Source organism: Carcharodon carcharias, chromosome 9 (assembly GCF_017639515.1).
Source record: "Carcharodon carcharias isolate sCarCar2 chromosome 9, sCarCar2.pri, whole genome shotgun sequence".
In the NCBI taxonomy this organism is placed as follows: domain Eukaryota; kingdom Metazoa; phylum Chordata; class Chondrichthyes; order Lamniformes; family Lamnidae; genus Carcharodon; species Carcharodon carcharias.
This window is the reverse complement of record NC_054475.1, coordinates 81,579,488-81,601,012: the sequence shown is the minus strand read 5'-3', so window position 1 is coordinate 81,601,012 and position 21,525 is coordinate 81,579,488. Positions and strand designations below refer to the sequence as shown.

The 21,525-nt window shown below is 43.5% G+C and overlaps 2 protein-coding genes across 5 annotated transcripts in view; one reads left to right on the top strand and one right to left on the bottom strand.

The window, feature by feature from the left end:
• Positions 1-1,451: 1,451 nt before the first annotated feature.
• LOC121282087 (interferon-inducible GTPase 5-like) lies at positions 1,452-18,004 on the bottom strand. 2 transcript variants are annotated; one of them, XM_041195543.1, is made up of 3 exons: positions 17,979-18,004; positions 10,728-10,888; positions 1,452-4,591 (listed from the first exon to the last, which is right to left on the bottom strand). In XM_041195543.1, exons 2-3 carry the CDS (start codon positions 10,868-10,870, stop codon positions 3,361-3,363), a joined length of 1,374 nt encoding a protein of 457 aa, XP_041051477.1. In that variant the 5' UTR covers positions 10,871-10,888; positions 17,979-18,004; the 3' UTR covers positions 1,452-3,360. The 2 variants fall into 2 exon arrangements, with proteins under 2 accessions (XP_041051477.1, XP_041051478.1); XM_041195544.1 differs by lacking the exon at positions 17,979-18,004 and adding an exon at positions 5,265-5,420 and having other exon boundaries at positions 10,728-10,865.
• Positions 17,348-21,525, top strand: part of LOC121282088 (T-cell-specific guanine nucleotide triphosphate-binding protein 2-like) — a 62,034-nt gene continuing 57,856 nt past the window's right edge. Inside the window, exons 1-2 of one of the 3 annotated variants that reach the window (XM_041195545.1) lie at positions 17,348-17,655; positions 19,997-20,152. In XM_041195545.1, the coding sequence (XP_041051479.1) occupies positions 20,133-20,152 (20 nt within the window). In that variant the 5' untranslated portion in view covers positions 17,348-17,655; positions 19,997-20,132. Of the gene's footprint in view, positions 17,656-19,996; positions 20,153-20,969; positions 21,034-21,525 lie in introns of those variants that run through there. The other 2 variants (XM_041195547.1, XM_041195546.1) reach the window with 2 other exon arrangements.

Below are 21,525 nucleotides of genomic sequence, written 5' to 3'. Positions count from 1 at the left end.
ACACTGTGTATGGGTGGTGGAGGGAGTGAATGTTTGTGGATGTGGTGCCAATCAAGTTGATGTTTTGTTCTGGATGGTGTCAAGCTTCTTGGGTATTGTTGGAGCTGAATTCTTCCAGGCAAGTAGAGAGTATTCCAGCACACTCCTGACTTGTGCTTTATAGATCGTGGACAGGGTTTGGGGAGTCAGGAGGTGAGTTACTCATCACAGGATTCCGAGCCTTTGATCTGCTTTTGTAGCCACAGTATTTCTATGGCTAGTCCACTTCAGTTTCTGGTCAATGGTAACCCCCCCAGGATGCTGATAGTGGGGAATTCAGCAATGGTAATGCCACTGAAAATCAAGGGGCAATGGTTGGATTCTCTCTTGTTGGAGATGGTCATTGCCTGAAACTTGTGTGGCATGAATGTTACTTGCCACTTGTCAGCCCAAGTTTGGATATTGTCCAGGTCTTGCAGTATTCAGACATTGACTGCTTCAGTATCTGGGCAGTCTCGAATGGTGCTGAACATCACAAAATCATCAGTGAACATCCCCATTCCCCTTGGATGGAAGGAAGTTTATTGACAAAGCAGCTGAAGATGGTTAGGCCTAGGTTACTACCCTGAGAAAGTCCTGCAGTGTTGTCCTGGAACTGAGATGATTGACCTCCAACAGCCACAACCATCTTCCTTTGTGCTAGGTATGACTCTGACCAGTGGAGAGTTTTTCCCCTGAGTCCCATTGACTCCAGTTTTGCTAGGTGTCCTTGACACCACACTCTGTCAAATGCTGTCTTGATGTCAAGGCCAGTCACTCACACCTCACCATTGGAATTCAGCTCTTTTGTCCATATTTAAACCAAGGCTGTAATGTGGGGTCAGGAGCTGAGTGGCCCTGGCGGAACCCAAACTGAGCATCAGTGAGTAGGGTTTTCTTTTATTTGTTCATGTGATGTGGGCATTGTTGGCTAGGCCAGCATTTACTGCCCAATCCCTAACTGCCCTTGTCCAGAAGGCAGTTAAGAGTCAACCACATTGTTGGTGGGTCTCGAGTCGCATGTAGGCTAGACCAGCTAAGGACAGCAGATTTCCTTCCCTAAAGAACATTAGTGAACCAGATCGGTTTTTATGACAACAATTTCAATCTTCTTAATTCTAAATTTTTATTGGATTCCAATTTCCCCATCTGCTGTCTTGAGATTTGAACCGGGTCCCCAGAGCATTACCCTGGGTCTCTGGGTTATTAGTCCTGTGACAATACCACGATGCCTCTGCCTCACCTGTCTCCAGTAAGGTCAGCTTTTTGCAAGTATAATTCCAGCCCAGAGCTTGAGGTTATGCACTTCCCTTAAAGTAACCATGTCCAAGTCACCTTCTATGACAACTTCCTGTTCAATTCTTCCAGCATTGCCCATGGTCATCTAATCCTGCTTCATTGTAGCTCGTGACAAATAAATATTCAGCACAATCTTCAAGATGAAGAGTTGGTTATTTATTGTATCCATTACCTGTGTGTGAACATTATCTGCCTGAGTTGACACAGTAGTGTCTCAACAGCAATGTCCACTCACTGGAATGTGTTTCAAGATACCATTCCCCAAAACACTTGTTTTCCAAAGCAGTGAGATACAATATATTTCACAGGAGCAAAAAATGCCACAGTCATTTTCAAATATGTTGTGTGACAATTACATTGTTCACCAGTTTCACTTGGTTAGATTTCCATCAGTCCTGAAATTTACAGAGCAGCGTAAGTTTACAATTAATAGGGCAAAAGGTTCTTTCAAGTCTTTAGCATTGAAAAGTTTCCAGAGGTGCAATTATTGATTAAGAAGAATTTCTACATATGCAGATATGTTAATTAAATTCAATTTTTCGAGCAGAATCACAGTAAAGCCAATTATAGATTAAAAATACTATATATCACATCAGTGACATCAATCCATTGTTCATATCACTGATATTGCAGCACACAAGGTTCCAGTGAGTTGATGTAACACAGTCCCACACCTCTCCTCCTGGAGTAACTGATCTTCTGTTGCTATTTCTTCCAGATCGTTGTCCTCTCCCTCTTCCCAGCCAGCTGGAACTGAGATGTCGGCCATCATTCTGACACTGAGTTTCACTCACTCTCCTGATCAATGTGTTGGTCACATAATGACAGGTGCCGGTGATATCACCATTGGGTATCTGGAAGGTACTGGTCGCTTTGGAGGATACAAAAGGACACAAACCCCAATCACAGTGTCTATGGCCAATCAGAGCCTCATAAGGCATTGCTCCTCAATGGAGTTGAAGTGGCTGTGTAATGCCCTCTGCCAAAATTGTACTTGTATAATGTATTATTCTATACTTTAATTTGTTTTACTGTACAGTTGGAGATTAGAAGTAAAAATAATTCTGTTCTTTACTCTCTATTGGGGATGTTCTCTATGATGGATGGTCTGTATGAGGGATGGTCAGGATGACTCTATATGGTGGATGGTATATATGACGGTGAGTCTGTATTCCCACTGCCAGTCTACAGTCTGATCCTGACCCCTCTTCTTTACTGTCTCATTCTCAGATTCTGCTGTTTCTCAGATAAAATGCGATTTATTGGAACTGTAGAGAATTGATTCATTTTCAGACAGGCACTGGATGATGAAGCAATGATTCTAAAGCCAGGATCGAAAGGGATGTAAGGTGAAAGCAGCTAATGGTTTAATGGCATTGGAAAATGGGCTTACTGGAAATAAGTCTGTATTTTGATCAGGGTATGCTGGAAGTAAGACTGCACTAATAACCCAGTCACCTATCGGGTATAAAACTTGATGTGACTGATAAACTTGAGGGTGGGAGCAGTGGCCAATTAAAAAAATTACTGTCAAAAAGTGAACAAAATATATACTCCCAGTGGGTTTGTCTCCACTATAAACCGAGAGAAGTCCATTTCAGTCATGGTATTCTTGATGTGAACCGAACAGGAACATCACAGAGAAGGATCTGGACATGGCAACTGAATCCATCATTATCATTGAATAACACATTCATTTCTGGCTATAGGCACAATGGGCTGAATGGCCATATACTGTGCTTGATGTTTCTATAATTCTAGGAACAGGACAGATTTCCTTGGTACCATGTTTCATGTAGGGAGTCACCCGGTTGCAGTGTGTGTGTGTGATATTGGGTGGGCTGTTTTAAAATTCTCACCCTTTGATTTCTCTCTGCAGATTACACCCAGACAAAACCTTTTACTGAACACTGTACCATGAAAACACTTCCTTGAAATGGATCAGGAATATTTCCAGAATTGAATTCAGTAAAAGGGAATATGGTAGAGTGGCCTGCAATGTTCAGCATCAGACCCCTTTAATATATCAACTACAGCATTGACTCACTGGACTGATGTTTGGTCCGGGTCATTTTCATTAGTGTCAAATGCAGCCTTCACCACTCTCTGTGCATTCTCTGTAAGAATATCCAGTGCACCACTCAGCAGTTTGTAGGTCATGAGAAATGATGATCCTGCTCCAAAGATGGATCCAATGACTGGGATGATGTCAAGAGCGAGCTCAAGAGCTGATACGGCAACAGCAGCGACACCCCAACTTAATCTGTTTATTACATCAGGAGTAATTTCACCCACTAGGGGAGTTTTCACCACTGCTTTCAGATCTTCCACAGGTTTCCCTGCCCTATTGGCCAGTCTTTGAAGAGAGGCATCATCCAGACACAGACATTTACGGAAATATATTATTCCGCCAATCAGTATCCCAATGTCACAACCAAGGGAGAATCCAGGAATTGGCACTGCTCCCAGTGCCCCGGAAAGTGTTGCCAACATCCAGACTCGTTTCTTTAGCTCTTTCTTTTTTTTCTGTACAATTTCCAAATTTAGGTTTGGAAGGGCCAGTATGTACACACTTTTCTTTATACTTGGGAGATCATCTTCTAGAGCTGCATTTAGCAGATTAAAATCATACAGATTTAGATCAAAGTTTGATATCAGGAAAACACTGGGTGATGGGATTCCCGCCTCTTCCAGGCCCTTGACACAATAACTCCTGATCTTTTCCAGTTCATCTTCTTCATTAAATTTCTTCCCTCCCTTTCTCATTGATTCGAGATCATTATCAATTTTAGATCGAATGAAATACAAATTCTTCCTCAGACGTTTAATCTCTTTAGCGAGTTTCACATCATTTTCTGTGAATCGACAGTGTGAGATAATGATGAAGAAATCATATCTTTTAAATTTCATTTCTCTCAGGTATTTATCCGCTGGGAATCTTTTTGTTCCAATTCCTGGCAGATCCCACAAATAAACATTTGGCAGGTTGGGATGTCTGTATCCAGTTGGTTCCATTGTGGTTTCTGTGGTACCAGTTTCAGCTGCTTCCTCATCACCGCTCTGAAGTTCTCTCATCGCATTGATGAAGGTAGATTTCCCTGCGCCTGTTTCTCCTGTCACTGCAATGTTAAGCTCTGTATTGTCCAGCTCTTTTACCTTACTCTGGATCAGCGGGGTTACCTTTTCCACCCCACCTGTTTCATAATCAGATTTCAGGCACTTCAGTTCTTCCTCACTGAAGAATGAATATTTTGAAGTTTCAGCTGTTTGATCTCTGAAAGGAAACATTTTACATGATTTTCACCAGTCCAAAAGAATTTATATTTATGCAGCACATTGTTGCATCCTCAAAATGTCCTCACACACTTAACATTGAATTAATTACTTTTGCGAAGCAATTACTGTTGTCATGTAGCTGATTGTGACAGCTAATTTATACACAGCAAGTCCCACAGTGAGCAATTAAATTAATGAGCTGTTAATTTGTCTTTGTTCCTTTTTAGATATTGATACCTTAAATTTTGTTCCAGAGGTGCCACAGTTAAGGGCAACCATCTCCTGTCTCTCCAGACAGCAGCAACTACACCCTCATCTACCACCCCACGTTTCTCTTCACCACCCTGTGAATTACCATGTGGTTTGCCCTCAATCTGACTGAGCCCTCCCTAGTGGGTGTCTCTCACTTACTGTTTGCGAGGCTCATGTGCATTGATGTGTTTGGTAAAGTGAGGGTTGGATGAAGCCCAATATGAGGCCCCTGGTTCTTAAGGCTTCTCCTCCTCTGCTGAAGGGCTGAAGAAGAGGAGAGGTGAATGGACATACATGAATTGTTCAGTATACTCTCACTACAAGCGATGAAATTGAGCAATGGTAATGTATTGCAATGACAGGGTGTGTTGTAACAGAAGGAACTGAAGAGACACAATATGAGGAGTTTCTTGACCAACCTGGAGCTGGCACCTCCCATCCTACTTCTCTGTTTCTCGCTGCTTTCTCTGTGTGACTGTCCAGTGATTCCAGAGCTTCCACCTCAGAATGGGGGAGAGGGCAGAGGCTTGTGGCTCCTCTACCGATGTCACTCCTTCGTTGTGTTTGGTTTTCTCCTTTCAGAGGAAAGTAGAGAGTGTGAGGAGCAGCACTTTATTTAACATCAGATAAAGGACAAGACTGGTGTGAGGAATCATTCTTAATTAGGGTGAGAGCAGGTGTAAGAAGCTAGAAGATACCTAGCAGAGCTTTTTACATCATCACTAAGTCAGACTGGGAGAGAAGGAATGGGATGTGAAGATTATCATGTTTTCTCCTCAATATTTCAGGGAAGTAGCACCTGATGTGGAACACAGAAAGGACAAGCTGAGTGGAAATGGAAAATGTGGGACCAGATTTTGGAGTAAAAATAATGGGCAGGTCTTTCAGGTCAACATCAGGGAGCACACCCAACCCGCTTGAATGTAAAATAACGCCTGATGATGTCGGACAGGTGTCCCGATGTCAACCCATGTTCGCGCGACATTCTGGTCGGCAGGTGCACATCCTTCCAATTAAGAGGGCAATGAAGCCCATTAAAGTAATTTGCCCGGTTTCTCATGGTCTGTCCAAACTCATGGCTGGTGGACGGGCGAATCAGCCAGGCAGCACTTGCATTTCTCATGAAACCTCATTCAATGGTGGGATGAGGTTTCCATTATTAAATTTTTAAAAAATCTATGGTCAGAATTTTTACAATGTATATGTTCAGGTTTGTGATGATTAGACATTTTTGTTCTGATATTAAAATCTTTATTTTAATTGCTTAGGTCTTCAGCTCTACATTCGGCAGTTCTCTGCCTTCAGGGAGCTTTCATTCCACGCTTGCCTCTGCCCACGCATACTTCAGCACCTGCCTTCCTCCTGCCCACACCCTGGCAGAGATGAGAATTTCAGCACGTGCTTCACGCTGGCTGGTCTTTAATTGGCCAGCCAGCGTGAAATCGGGTTTGGGGCCAATCTTGGGTGATGGTTCGGTCCCCGGCCGATCTCAAACCCACTGATCACGTCCACAGGCTGAAATAAAAGTCCTGTCTTATGTTGGCTGAATGACACTCGACATTATTGTGCAAATTGGCCAGTGTCCTGTGGTGAGGGAGATACTCCATTGCAAATTGCCAAACGTTGCTGCTGATTTGCACTATTAGCCTTGTGAAAATGGCAACTCATGCTTCAGCTATCATGATCTTCATGAAGTTGTTAATTGTCAATTATCAAATTACAATTGAAAATCAGGAAATAGCTGATATGCTAAATACCCCCTTTGTCGTTACAACAGAGTAAAGTATCAGAGGTTAGGGTGAAAATTAAAAGCAAATCAAAGGAAGAACTTTATGGCTGAATGGAATTTTAAAATGTTCATGAAAAAATAATGAGACTAAGGATAGACAATGTTTCAGGACCTGAGGGGTTCCACCCCGGCTCATCAGGAGAGGGACACTTCAGCAGAGTGAGATTTGTGCATCTGGGAACTCTGTCTGGGAACTGTAACTGAAGTAGTGACAACTTAATACATCTAATTTCTCATATTTATACTTAATATTTCTGTATCAATGTGGGTTGCATTATAATGTGTATATCTGTGCCCTGCCAGTACTGCCAGCATCAGTATTATCTGTGTTTGTATTTGAAATTGGAAAGTAGGTGAGTTGAGGGAATAGGTTCCATACAGGTTGGGGTGAATTTAGCATACAATTGAAGGACAACAAGGGGCAATTTAAATAGGTTTAGGAAGTAAGTGAGCAGTCAGGTGACTGAATTTAGAGCAACTACAGATAAAAAGGAATGGGATTTATGTACCTCCCACCCACTGCCACCCCCACACACCACCCCCTTCCCACCCCGACCCCTGAAACAGAAGGAATATGAACCCTGGATCTTAATGAAAGCGGCTTCAACATGAGTTCTGCTTCATTTTCACCTCGATGGTAACATTAGATAGAGATGGTGTTGAGCATTGTGAGACTTTCACACTGCTTCCACAATGTTATTGTATAGAAAGCAATAAGGTTCTGGTTTTGTCTCTGCAGCAACAGCATAACAACAATTGAACTGATTGAGCGTTCTGATGGAGAGTCACTTGGACTCGAAATGATAACTGTGTTCCTCTCAGCAGATGCTTTTCCAGCTAATTTTATTTTGTTTCAGATTGAGCAACCAACATGCTTTATGGGTTTTGATGAATTATCCTGACTGGGATGAAGAGTATGTCTTCACTGTCTGACATTGATATTACTGGATCTTTCATCTCTCCAAGTTCTCTTATTGCTTCAAATAGGTTTGCCCTGCTTCTTGAGTTGGATCAACCTCTATACTCATGTAAATACACTATAAAAAGTAAGGGAAAGATCAAGAGGACATTGTATGGAGTAGTAGAGACTAATAAGTTTTTGGGATGTTTGGGGAATCAAGGGATAGAACAGAAAGCGAGTTGAAGTCAAAGATCAGCCGTGGTGAAGGTGATCAATTGTGCAGTGTCTCTTTCGCTCAGATTGTGAATTGTTAGAGGTATTAAATGCCAAGTTGTTCTAAATTCTTTCTTTTTCCTGTCTTTTGATCCACTACTTCCCTCTTCTTTTTGAACCTTATTTAATATTTAACATTCACCTCACTTAATTTAACATTCTTCTCTGCTCATTCACTTTATTTTCAATCCTTAAATCTCACTGGTAAGGGGTTACACTGTCCTGTTATTCACCAAGGTCAGATCAAGCTGTTATCATCTTGCAGCTTGAGAAACATTGCAAGTAAAAATGTTTAAAATCTACTCATGCTGTGCAATGCCCCACTCCAGCAAAATCTGACCTGTACTGTTCAGTTTGTCTTGTCTCAACTCTTTGTTGGGCTCCCTTATTAAATTTTTTCTTTCAATGCATTGCTGAACAGGAGTTTCCTCCTTGCCAAGGGCGCATCCAGTGACTGGACCATGCTTTTCATGTGACTCCTTAATACCATCTCAATGCTTTGCCTCAATGCTTTGACAAGACTCTACATCAAAGATTATTGCGAAAATTAAAAGCTCATGGTATGGGGCATATTGGCATGGATAGAAGATTGGCTAGCTAATAGGAAACAGAGAGTGGGCATAAATGGGTCATTTTCTGGTTGGCAAGATGTAACGAGTAGCATGCCACTGGGATCAGTGTGGGGCCTCGATTTTTTACAATTTATATGAATGACTTGTATGAAGGGACCGAAGGCATGGTTGCTAAATTTGCTGATGACACAAAGATAGGTAGGAAAGTAAGTGTGAAGAAGACATATGGAGGCTACAAAGGGATGTAGATAAGTTAATTGAGTGGGCAAAGATCTGGCAAATGGAGTATAGTGTGTGAAAATGTGAAACTGTTCAGGAAAAATAAAAAAGCATATTATGTAAATGGTGAGAGATTGCAGAGTGATGAGATGCAGAGGGATCTGGCTGTCCTAGTGCTTGAATTGCAAAAGGTTAGTATGCAGGTACAGCAAGTAAGTAGAAATGTTTATAGAATGTTATCATTTATTGTGAGGGAATGCAATACAAAAGTAGGGAGGTTATGCTTCAGTTATACAGGGCATTGGTGAGACCACACCTAGAGTACTGTGTTCAGTTTTGGTTTCCTTATTTAAGGAAGGATGTAAATGCATTGGAAGCAGTTCAGAGAAGGTATCCTAGACTAATACTAGGAATGGGTAGGTTGTCTTATGAGGGCAGGTTGGGCAGGCTAGGCTTGTATCTGCTGGAGTTTAGAAGAGTAAGAGGTGACTTGATCAAAACATGTACGATCCTGAAGAGTCTTGACAAGATGGATGTGGAAAGGATGTTTCCTCTTGTGGAAGAATCTAGACTAGGGCTAACTGTTTAAAAATAATGGGTTGCCCATTTAAGACAGAGATGAGGAGAATTTTTTTTTCTCTCAGAGGCTTGAGTGTCTTTGGAACTCTGCTCCTCAAAAGACCAGGGAAGCAAAGTTTTTGAATATTTTTAAGGCAGGGCTAGATAGATTCTTGATAAGCAAGGGGGTGAAAGGCTATCGGGGTAGGCAGGAATCCGAAGTTGAGGACACAGTTAGATCAGCCATGATCTTACTGAATGACAGAGCAGGCTCGAGGGGCTCAGTGGCCTACTCCTGCTCCTAATTCATATGTTTGTGTGTATGTTCATATGTATGCTTCCTTTGCTGTATTTCTATGGAATAAACTTATGTGAGGAGTCAGACCTTTTTGTGAAGAATCAGCTGGGTGGGGGTGGAGTGGAAGGATAGATTCTTGGGTGACTCCAAGGGTAACTATACAGGAGTGCAATAAGAAGCCACAACAGCTGAATCTCTGTCTATACTTTATAAGAATAGAACCAGGTGAGGATATCCCAGCCAGCTGGATGGCTGAAGTGTTGCAGGAGTGGGTGTGGTTAGCATGGTCAAAGGCTGCAGCCAAGTACAAGGGTGAAGAGGAAGAGATTACCTTTCTCAGTCCCCATAGGATGTTACGTGTGACGGAAGCGTTTCAGGTAATGTGGCACAGGCAAAGTCCTGGTTGGAGGGATTCAAACATGGAAGTCCAGGAAAGACAGGCATGGATTGGGAGACAACAACATTCAAGGATTTGGAGGAAAAGAGGGGAGGGCAGATTGGAGATGGGTCGCAGTTTGCAAGGATGGAGAGTTCAAGGATTTTTTTTCCTGAGTGGGGCTGTGCTAGTACAAAGTGATCTGACATGGATTCAGTCTTGTAACAGATGGGCTGATGATTTTGATTGACAGCTGTCCGTGAGACCTGAGAGGATGGGCAGTGTCAGTGATTTGCTGTGGTCTTTTTGACAGACAAGTGTGGTCAGAATTCAGTAACTCTGTTTACCCATGAAAGAAAGTGGCCATTTTTAAACCATTGAAAATAAATGTTTTATTTTTAAAAAACTAACAGAATATTGTGTTGAACATTCATGCAGTAATATCAAACAGTAATTTCTAATTTATTTCAAAGTTTAAATCAGCTCTGCAGAGAAGGAAAGACGGAACATGAAGTGATTTGACCTTCTTGCAAACACTAAGAAAAATAAAGAGCTGTTCAGTTTACCCTCTAACACTACTTGGACCGAACACAGTCTCTGCATCCTGTTGCTGTATTGTACTAAGCTGATAGGCACATGACTCATCATTTCCTGCAGTTTGTTTCTCTTGTAAGTTTCATTTTCACTCGCCGTTCTGTAGAACCCTGAATATTAAACTTGCTTTTAGTAACTTTCGTGTTTTGAATACAGCCACAGCTTGACAGTAAAAGGAGACTGACAGAGCGAAACACGCTACTACAATGCTTAAAGTTATGCTGTAATTCTGTTTAAACCTGTTGAATATAATTCGCCCTAAATGTTGACAACTGCACTTTATTTCATTCCTCGATTCTTACCTGCGCTGCTTCCTTGACTGCGGAGAGTCTATCAGTGAAGTTCTCGTCTTAACATCTGAGCCAAGAATAACCGGCTCAGTACGGCGTCCACACGGAGAGGGTAGCCACAGTGAATAGATTAAATAAGAGCTTGACAAAGTCATCGGGGAGGTTCCTGCAAACTATCCAATGACAATCAAAACCGTGAAAGATCACGTGTTACTGTGGTGGTTTTGTTGTTACATTCCCAAATATAGGAATATAAATCACTGGTTGGAATATTGTGGGTTCTGTGTGCCTGAATTTTAGATAGCTGCTCTCGCTAGTCGAGACTGATACATGGCTTCAAACAATTCCTACCTTACAAAAGGATTTTGTTCAGTTTAAAAATTACTCCACTCATTTCCTTCCGGACTGAATATTGAGTTCCACAATTTTAGATCATGAACTCTTTCCTCTATCCCCACCCTCTTTCCAATCCCCGTTTTTTCCAATAATTTATATAGATTTTTCTTTTCCCACCTATTTCCATTATTTTTAAATCTATTTCTATCCATTAATTTATCTCCATCTTTTAGCCTATTTCGATCCCTTCCCCCATCCCACCCCCACTAGGACTATCTGTACCTTGCTGTTCTGCTTTCTACCCTTAATGTCACCTATTAGCACATTCCTTAGATAATATTACCACCTTCAACACCTCTTTGTCCTTTTGTCTGTGACATCTTTTAGCTATCTCACCTATCACTGGACCTCTATCCAGCTCTACTTGTCCCCCCGACCCCCACCTCCCCCACCACCCCCCCACCAAACCAGCTTATATTTCACCTCTTTCATATTTTTCCTTAGTTCTGTTGAAGAGTCATACAGACTTGAAATGTTAACTGTGTTCCTCTCCACAGATGCTGTCAGACCTGCTGAGTTTTTCCAGGTATTTTTGTTTTTGTTTTAGAAATATTTTGTAATGTTCTTTCAGATATTTTATGAATAAAGTATATTGTTCCAAAAAAACCTCTGATTCCCCAATCATTGCTCAAGCTGATAATAGATAAACCAGTTTCTAACTAACACTCTCCAATAAACAAAAAACAGAACAATACAGTTTCATGCAACACGCAGCTGTTCAAAGAACACCTAGCACACAAAGCAACTCCCCTGGCCCCGCTCTTCTAATTAAATATTTATCTGTTTTTTTGTCATTCAGACAGAAAGAAATGTTCTCTCCAATGGTTATGAAAGCAGCAATGTGGACCATAGAATGGAGGACACAGTCTTGGAGTATAAATTGTCTTCCTTGGTGGGTTAGGGGCTGAGTGGTAATACTGTTCTGGTTGGTGTTGGTGACAGGGGTTATCTGTACAAATCCATCATGAGCAGATCATCAATGGAACTCAATAGAAGCTATTATGCAAACTACCAAACATGTTCACTAATGTTCTACAAGCAAAAGAACTACTCTGAAATGCCTCGTTGGCTTGTGTGGGATCCTAGATGGGAGACCCCTTATTTTGAAACTGTGGCCATAGTTCTAGATTCCCCCATGAGAGGAAACATCCTTTCAGCTTCCACCCTTTCAAACCCCCTCATAATCACATGTTTTAATGAGATCACCTCTCATTCTTCTAAACTCCAATAAGTATAGGCCCAGAGAAATTTTTGAACTGTCCCCAGTGCAAGTTTATCCCTCCTTAAACCAGGAGATCATCCTGTACGCAGTACTCTAGGTGCTATCTTGCCAATGCCCTGCACAGTTGTCCCTACTTTTATACTTGATGCCCCCTGCAATTAAGACCAGCATTCAATTTGTCTTAAAAACAAAAAAACTGCAGATGCTGGAAATCCAAAACAAAAACAGAATTACCTGGAAAAGCTCAGCAGGTCTGGCAGCATCAGCGGAGAAGGAAAGAGTTGACATTTCAAGTCCTCATGACCCTTCGACAGAACTTGAGTGAGTCCAGGAAAGAGGTGAAATATAAGCTGGTTTAAGATGTATGTGTGTGTGTGTGTGTGTGTGTGTGTGTGGGGCGGTGGGGGGGGGGGGGTGGTTGGGTGGGGGGAGAGAGAGAGAAGTGGAGGGGATTGGTGTGGTTGTAGGGACAAACAAGCAGTAATAGAAGCAGAGTTGTAATAGAAGCACAAGTTGTTTGTGACATCTTTTGATGATCTGCTTCTATTACGGCTTGTTTTTCATGTGGCACCTTACTGAGTGCCTTTTGGTATTCCAAACATGCTACGTCAACTGGTTCTGCTTTATCCACCCTGCTTATTATACTCTCAAAGAACTCTAATAAATTTGTCAAACACAGTTTCACTTTCATCATTGATTAAGAAGTATGACAAAGCAGATTCTTACACATACTGTCCCTCACAGGCCATTCATTCTATGAAAGGTGACGCATGGGCTAGAGTATTATGACTGGCTGAATGGTTTGGCATAGTTGTAAGGTGCTACAAGATACTTAGCATATAATGTGGAAAAGCAAAGAGATTACATGCATGGTATAGAGAATTATAATGTGCGAGCTTATGATAAAAGAGAAAATAGACAGTTAGTATGTGAGTAATACAGGTAACAACTGTGAAATGATTCACCAGCTTTGAGCTCATCTTGGTGCCCCTCAATTCATATAGTTTTTACACCAGAACTATCTGACATCTGAATCTCAATGAATGGCAGTTACAGACAAAGAAACAGTACAAAGTCAGTTTGTTTTGAGAGATATAAATATGAAGGTAAAAAATCCCTTTGTCAGGTGAATTTTGTGTTAAGAGCAACCTCGACTGGTGAGTCTCTAGCCCCCAATGTGTCTTAATGGTGATAGAAGTATCACTTACTTGTATTTCTCATGTAGGCTGCCCAATGATATCTGTCAATTATTGGGGTTTGATGGTTTAATCATGGGGTGCATAGCACCCTGCAGGCTCATTCCAGAAATGTCAATCTCCTGAGGTAGAGCTCCTCCAATATTTCCAGGAAACTGCCTGAGTCTACACATGTATCCTGGGAGAAGGCCAGTGGGTGAACAGGATTTTGGTGTGAGTTAGGTTATGGACAGCAGAGTTTAGGGTGAGCTTCAGTTCATGCCATTGTTGTAGATGTGGAGTTTTCACAATACACTCTCAAGGAGGATCTTAGTACCAACCAGATGTTCAGACTCAGTTTCAAACAATGGTCCAAAGCTTCATCTACAGTAAGAGGTGAAATTTAAAAGTAAACAACTAAAGCTTCTGTATTGTGTCCTTGGTGAGCGTTCGCTAGAAAATGGTCACTTATCAGGTCAACTACAGTGATTTATTCAACTACAGTGATGGTTCTGTGTTGTTACCTTCCAGGAAAGTGGGACCTGAGAATAGAAGAGGGAGAAAGGAGTAGAAGGATATGGTGATAGAGTTAAATAAAACAAAGTGGGAGATGGCTTTGTGTGGAGCAAAAACACCAGTTGAATTACCTATTTTTGCAGTCCAACATTTAATGTAATTCTATGGATAAGAAAATTAAGTAGAAAAGAAGATAGATCTGCATTTATATAGCACATTTAACAACTCAAAGCACTTTACAGCCAATGAAATACTTTTTGATGTGTAGTCACTGTTGTAATGTAGGAAACACAGCAGTCAATTTGCACACAGCAAGCTCCCACAAACAGCAATGTGTTAATGGCTAGATAATGGTTTTTTTTGTGATGTCAAAAGAGGGATAAATATTGGGCCAGGACACTGAGGAGAACTCTCCTGCCCTCTTTCCATATAGTGCCATGTGATCGTTTACGTCCACTCAAGCAAGCTTGTGGACCTCGGGTGATTGTCTCATCTGACAGTGCAGCACTCACTCCATGCATGTAATCTCTTTGCTTTTCCACATTATATGCTAAGTATTGCACTGGATTGAGTCTTCATTATTGCTTTTTTTTGGAAAAATATACTTTATTCATAAAATATCTGGAAGAACATTCCAAACCATTTCAAAATCACTATCACAAAAGTACAATCAGGTTCAACTTTTACAACATGTATCACGAGGTGCATCAATACAAACAATGAATATTACAATCATTTGCAGACATTCATTTTGAGCTGTACAGCCCAAGGGGATCTAAACAGTTCCCAGTCCCTTGGTGCACTGTGGCTGAAAGGTCTTAGACAGCGACCCTTCCCCATTGTGCCTTTGTGGCAGCTGCCCCAAGCTTTAGTGCATCCCTCAGCACATAGTCCTGGACTTTGGAATGTGCCAGTCTGCAACACTCGGTCGGGGACAATACTTTGCACTGGAAGACCAACAAGATTCGGGCAGACCAAAGAGCATCTTTCACCGAGTTGATGATCCTCCAGCTGCAGTTGATGTTTGTCTCGGTGTGTGTCCCTGGGAACAGCCCGTAGAGCACAGAATCCTGTGTCACAGAACTGCTCGGGATGAACCTCGACAAAAAACACTGCATCTCTCTCCAAATCTTCTTTGCAAAGGCACAATCCACAAGGAGCTGAACAACGGTCTCGTCCCCACCACAGCCACCTCGAGGGCAACGTGCAGAGGGAGTGAGACTCCTGGCGTGTAGGAAGGATCTGACAGGGAGGGCCTTTCTCACCATCAGCCAAGCTACATCTTGGTGCTTGTTGGAAAGTTCTTGCGATGAGGCATTCTGCCAAATGACTTTGACAGTCTGCTCGGGGAACCATCTCACAGGATCCAACCTGTCCTTTTCCCGCAGGGCCTCTAGGACGTTATGTGCCGGCCACTGCCTGATGGACCTGTGGTCAAAGCTGTTTCTCTGCATAAATTTTTCCACAAGGGACAGGTGGTACGGCACGGTCCAACTACTTGGAGTGTTCCGCGGCAGCGTGGCCAGACCCATCCTTCACAACACTGGGGACAGGTAGAACCTCAGCACGTAGTGACACTTCGTGTTTGCATACTGAGGATCTACGCACAGCTTGATGCAGCCACACACAAAGGTGGCTAGCAGTATGAGGGTGATGTCGGGCACAATTTTCCCCCTTTATCTAGAGGCTTGTACATCGCGTCCCTGCTTACACGATCCATTTTCGACCTCCAGATAAAGCAAAAAATGGCTCAGGTGATCGCCATCGCGCAGGAGTGTGGAATGGGTCAGACCTGCGCCACATACAGCTACAGCGAGAGTGCCTCACACCTGATGACCAGGTTCTTACCCACAATGGAGAGGGAGTGTCGCTCCCACATGCTCAGTTTTCTTTTCACTGTAGACACTTGTTCCTTCCAGTTTCTAATGCATGCCCTGGTCCCTCCGAACCATATCCTAAGCACCTTCAGGCCATCAGCCCTGACAGTGAATGGGACAAAGGATCGGTCAGCCCAGTTCCCGAAGAACATGGCCTCGGTCTTCCCACAATTTACCTTGGCTCCCGAGGCCAGTTCAAACTGGTCGCAGATGTGGATCAATCTGCGCACCGACAGCGGATCCGAGCAGAAGACGGCCACATCATCCATGTACAGGGAGGCTTTGATCTGAGTGCCTCCACTGCCTGGGATCATCACTCCTCATGCCCGGATCCTTCCTGATGGACTCAGCAAAGAGTTCTATGCAACACACGAAAAGAACAGGCGAGAGAGGGCAGCATTGCCTGACTCCAGATTTAATAGGAAAGCATTCTGATTCCCACCCATTGACTGAGACTGTGCTACTGATATTAGTGTAGAGCAGTTGGATCCAATTGCGAATTCCCTCCCAAACCCCATTTTGGAGAGCACATCCACCATGTAGGTGTGCGATATTCTGTCAAAGGCCTTCTCCTGATCCAGGCTGATGAGGCAGGTGTCCACACCCCTGTCCTCCACATAGGCAATCGTATGCCTGAGCAGCGCTAGGCTGTCAGAGATCTTCCAGCCAGGCACAGCGCAGGTCTGGTCAGGGTGGATCACCAATTCCAGAGTGGATTTGACTCGATTGGCAATGACCTTGGACAGAAGCTTATAGTCCACATTCAACAGTGAAATGGGTTGCCAATTCCTAATTTCCTCCCTTTCCCCCTTGTGCTTTTAGATAAGGCTGATGATGACTTTCCTCATGGATTCTAACATGCTGCCGGCCAGAAGCATACTCTCGTACACTTCTAGCAGGTCTGGGCCGATCCAGTCCCACAGAGCTGAGTACAACTCCACCGGCAAGCCGTCGCTTCCAGGAGTTTTACTCTTCTCGAAGCACTCAAGGACCTTAGTCAGTTCGTCAGGAGTTAGCGATTTGTCCAGGCTCTCCCGTGTACTGTCGTCTAAGACCTCCGTGATAGAGGACAGGAAGGACTGGGAGGCCGTGCTGTCTGTGGGCTTCACGTCATACAATCCGGCATAAAAGGATTTGCTGATCCTCAAAATGTCAGACGGTGATGACTTTACTGAACCGTCTTCTTCCTTCAGGCTGCTGATCACAGAGCTCTCTCTGTGTACCTTTTGGAAGAAGAAATGTGAGCACATCTCATCCTGCTCCACGCAGCGGACTCTGGAACGGAAGATGATCTTGGAGGCCTCTGAGGCAAAGTCCTGGGGTGGGACTTTCAACCCAGTATCGTATGATTCAGAGGTTGATATTGTGGAAAGGTAACTTTAAATCCACACCCTTTATTGAAAAGTGGAAATTGTTTTAAACTACCCATTCGTGGGGAGCCTCGCCCAGTGGGAGTGTTCATCTAAAAATCAGGCTCATGCCATCCACCATTTTTTACAACCATCGAGCCCGAGTCAGAAATCTCTGCTGTCCCGATTCACATTCAGCAATTTAAAAGCAAAATCCTCCCAGCCACCAGTGAGCTCCCACTGTGGTCCTGATTGGATATCGTACAGGAATGTGACCTACGACTGTAAAAGGTTCTGTTCAATGTGCCGACAGTACTTATTCCCAATGTAAGGGGGATGCTGAAGCAATGGGGCAAGCACTGAAAGTGTGAAAACTTCACTACCTCCGTCAAGGAAGCAGTGCAGGTAAGGACCAAAAAAAATCAAACAACACACTGAATGAAGTCATCAAAGTTACGAATGTGAATCAAATTAAAGTTTAAAATTACAGCTCAACTTTAAAGGTCGTTTTGAGAGATTTCCCTCTGCCTCAAACTCCATTTCCTCTTCAAGTACTGGTCATACTCATTGTGAAAAGGAAGGAGTTCTATAAGAGGATGCACCGTGTATGAAATAATCAAACCCAGGAAGTGATCGGTGCGGAAATATCTTAAAAATATAAAAACAAAAAAACTGCGGATGCTGGAAATCCAAAACAAAAACAAAAACAAAAACAAAAACAGAATTACCTGGAAAAACTCAGCTGGTCTGGCAGCATCGGCGGAGAAGAAAAGAGTTGACGTTTCGAGTCCTCATGACCCTTCGACGGAACTTGAGTTCAACTTGAGTTTGACGGAAATATCTTGTACAATATGGAGGGCTGCAGGATTCTAGCAAGGTTAAGGAACAAAGCAACTGCGAATGCAAACTAAAACTCCTAGAGAAAGCAGGAGATAATCTGTGGGGTGGGGGAAATCAAAAAACTCTGGGTGTCCGGACCACTTGCTAGAGGAGTTGTGAATATTATTTATACTGAGTTTTTAAGTTAGGAAATATAGATAGTTTCCGTAAGTTATATTTGTATTTGTGTGTCAGGAATAAGTTTTAGCTATAAAGTTTGATTTGTATGTCTGTATTTGTGTGTTAAGAAAAGGTCAAGTTGAGTATAAGTTTCACTTTAAAAGGTGAAACCTGGGTCGAGTTTCATTTTTGAGGGAGACAGCAGGCCTAAAGCTTTTTGTATACCTGCATTTCTAATGAGCTTTATGATTCCTGGGGAGAAGGTAAAGCAAACACAAGAGTAGAAAAAAACTGAGCTGTTGTCTAGCAACAGAGGTCCAGAGAGGCAGGACACACACCCACACACCTAAACACACAAAACAGCAGTTTGTGTTCAGCTGGAAGGAGGTGCCAGAAAAGGCAAGACATGAAAAGGGACAGAGAGCAAGTCCCAAACTCAACACTGTGCTTTTGGATGATGTTGCTGAGGGGCAGCATGTAGATGAGAAATAGGAGGAATTGAGAATAAATTCTTGAGGGACACCAGGAGCAGGAAGAGAAGCCATTGCAAGGGACTCTCAGGCTACTATTAAATTAAAAATGGAAACATGTGAGAGTAGCCAAACCCAGCTGAATAGCTGGGGGATGAGGATGATGTGGTCAACCACATCAAAGGCTGCAGACCGAATGCAAAGGATGAGAAGGGTGAATTTCATCACAAGGGATGCTTTTTGTGACTTTGATAAGAGCCATTTAGCTAGTATGGCAGGGGCGGGAACCTGGAGGGATTCAAATATGCAGTTCTGGAAAAGATGGACATGGCTGTGGGAGTCCACAACACATTTGAGGATTTAGGGTGGAAAGGGGATTGGAGATTGGATGGATTCAGGGGTTGACTTTTTGAGGAGAAGGATGATGAAAGCAGATCTGAGGCATGGGGAGGCAGCACTGGAAGAGAGAGAACCATGAAGAATGTTAGTTAACATGGGGACCAGGAAAGAAAGTTGGGTGGTCAGCAGTTTGGTGGGAGTAGAACTGAGGGAGCTGGCGGTGGTTCTCATTGACGAGGTGAGCTCGAGAGAGCATGAGTGAGACAGGAGAGAAGCTAGGGAACAGTGTGTGCTCTGGGTTGGAGTGGGATGGATCCCTGGGGAATGTTTGACCTGCTGGGCGAGGAGAAAGGGGAGAAATGGCAGATGCAGCTGGTCACATGATCTCAATCTCAGTGACACAGAAGCCCATGAGCTCCCCTCATTCCTGTGACTGCACACCTGCCCAACAATGTGACCTCACTGCGACTTCTCACTGAACATAATGTTATTGGACTGAAGGAAGGGGTCACATGTAAAGCATGGTCCAATCTCTGTGGACATGGCCTTGGCAATGAGGGCATCCACCAGTCAGGAAGTCAATTGTTGGAAGAAATTTAGTTTCCTCCTGATGGGAGCTAAGATAAGGTAGTTGAGCTACTACGTGAACTGAATCAAATGTAAATCCACATTTACAATTTCCACTCAGCTTGTCCTCAATGTGTTCCACATCAGGTGCTACTTCCTTGAAATATTGAGGTGGAAACATGGGAATCTTCACATCCTATTCCTTCTCTCCCAGTCTGACTTAGTGAAGATGTAAAAAGCTCTGTTAGGTATTTTCTAGCTTCTTACATCTGTTCTCACCCTGATTAAGGATGATTCCTCACACCAGTCTTGTCCTTTATCTGATGTTAAATAAAGTGCTGCTCCTCATACTCTCTACTTTCCTCGGAAAGGAGAAAACCAAACACAACGAAGAAGTGACGTCGGGGGAGGAGCCACAAGCGTCTGCCCTCTCCCCTTTTCTGAGGTGGAAGCTCTGGAATCGCTGGACAGACACACAGAGAAAGCAGCGAGAAACAGAGAAGTAGGATGGGAGGTGCCAGCTCCAGGTTGGTCAAGAAACTCCTCATATTGTGTCTCTTCAGTTCCTTCTGTTACAGCACACCCTGTCATTGCAAAACATTACCATTGCTCAATTTCATCGCTTGTAGTGAGAGTGTATTGAACAAATCTATAGCTCATGTATCTCCATTAACCTCTCCTCTTCTTCAGCTCTTCAGCAGAGGAGGAGAAGCCACAAGAACCAGGGCCCTCAGATTGGGCTTTGCCCAACCCTCAGTTCACCAAACACATCACTACAGCTGAGCCTTGCAAACACTAGTTGAGAGATATCTGCTGAGGAGAGCACTGTCAGACTGAGGGGAGACTGCATTATTCACAGGTGGAGAAGTAATATGGTGTGTTAGGTGAGGGGCAGTCACAAATGCCTGGAGAGAAGGAGATGTTCACCCTCAGTTGTCATATCACAGGATCTCAGGGAGCACCAGCTAAAGGCAGGGAATTCACACCTGTCCAGATAGAGAGAATGCAGTACAAGAATGTGCAGCATTTGGTGTGTAGGCTGAAGGAGTCCACCACCTGCAGCAGCATGTTGGACATGTGTTCAGCTTTGCTGTTGACCCTGGAAAGAGTCATGCATGAAAGAACCCTCAGCAGGAGTGAAATGGTCAACTGCACCTGCCATGGGTAAACTGGGAACCAGCGTGGGAGACGCCAACTCTCAGGGCTCCCAAAATCTGATTGGAACTATTCAGTCCTGTTTCCCACTGATCAAACAAATGTTCAGTGTATGAACATTAAACAGATAAGCCTGAAGATAGTGCTACTGAACTGCCAATATCCAACCATTTCATTGCATATGAATCGCTGGACAGACACACAGAGAAAGCAGCAAGAGACTGAGAAGTAGGATGGGAGGTGCCAGCTCCAGGTTGGTCAAGAAACTGCTCATATTGTGTCTCTTCAGTTCCTTCTGTTACAGCACAGGGGTATAACAATAGACGCGCTGGGGATCTAGCATCAATATCATGTCTTTCACAAATGCCCTTAGAGGCTCAACACCTTTAGTGAGATAAGGCCAGGCACAAATATATATCTTGTTGAAGACCCCTGACAGTGTTCACACCCCAACCCAACACTGCTCACTCCCGACAGTGTTCACACCCCCACCCCAACACTGCTCACTCCCAACAGTGTTCACACGCCCATCTGAACACTGCTCACCACAGACAGAGTTCACCAGCCCACCCAACACTGCTCACTCCCGACAGAGTTCAACCCCCCACCCCAACGCTGCTCACTCCCGGCAGTGTTCACACCCTCGCCCCAACGCTGCTCACTCTTGACAATTTCACCACCCCACCCCAACACTGCTCACTCCGGACAGAGTTCACCCCCCCACCCCAACACTGCTCTCTCCTGA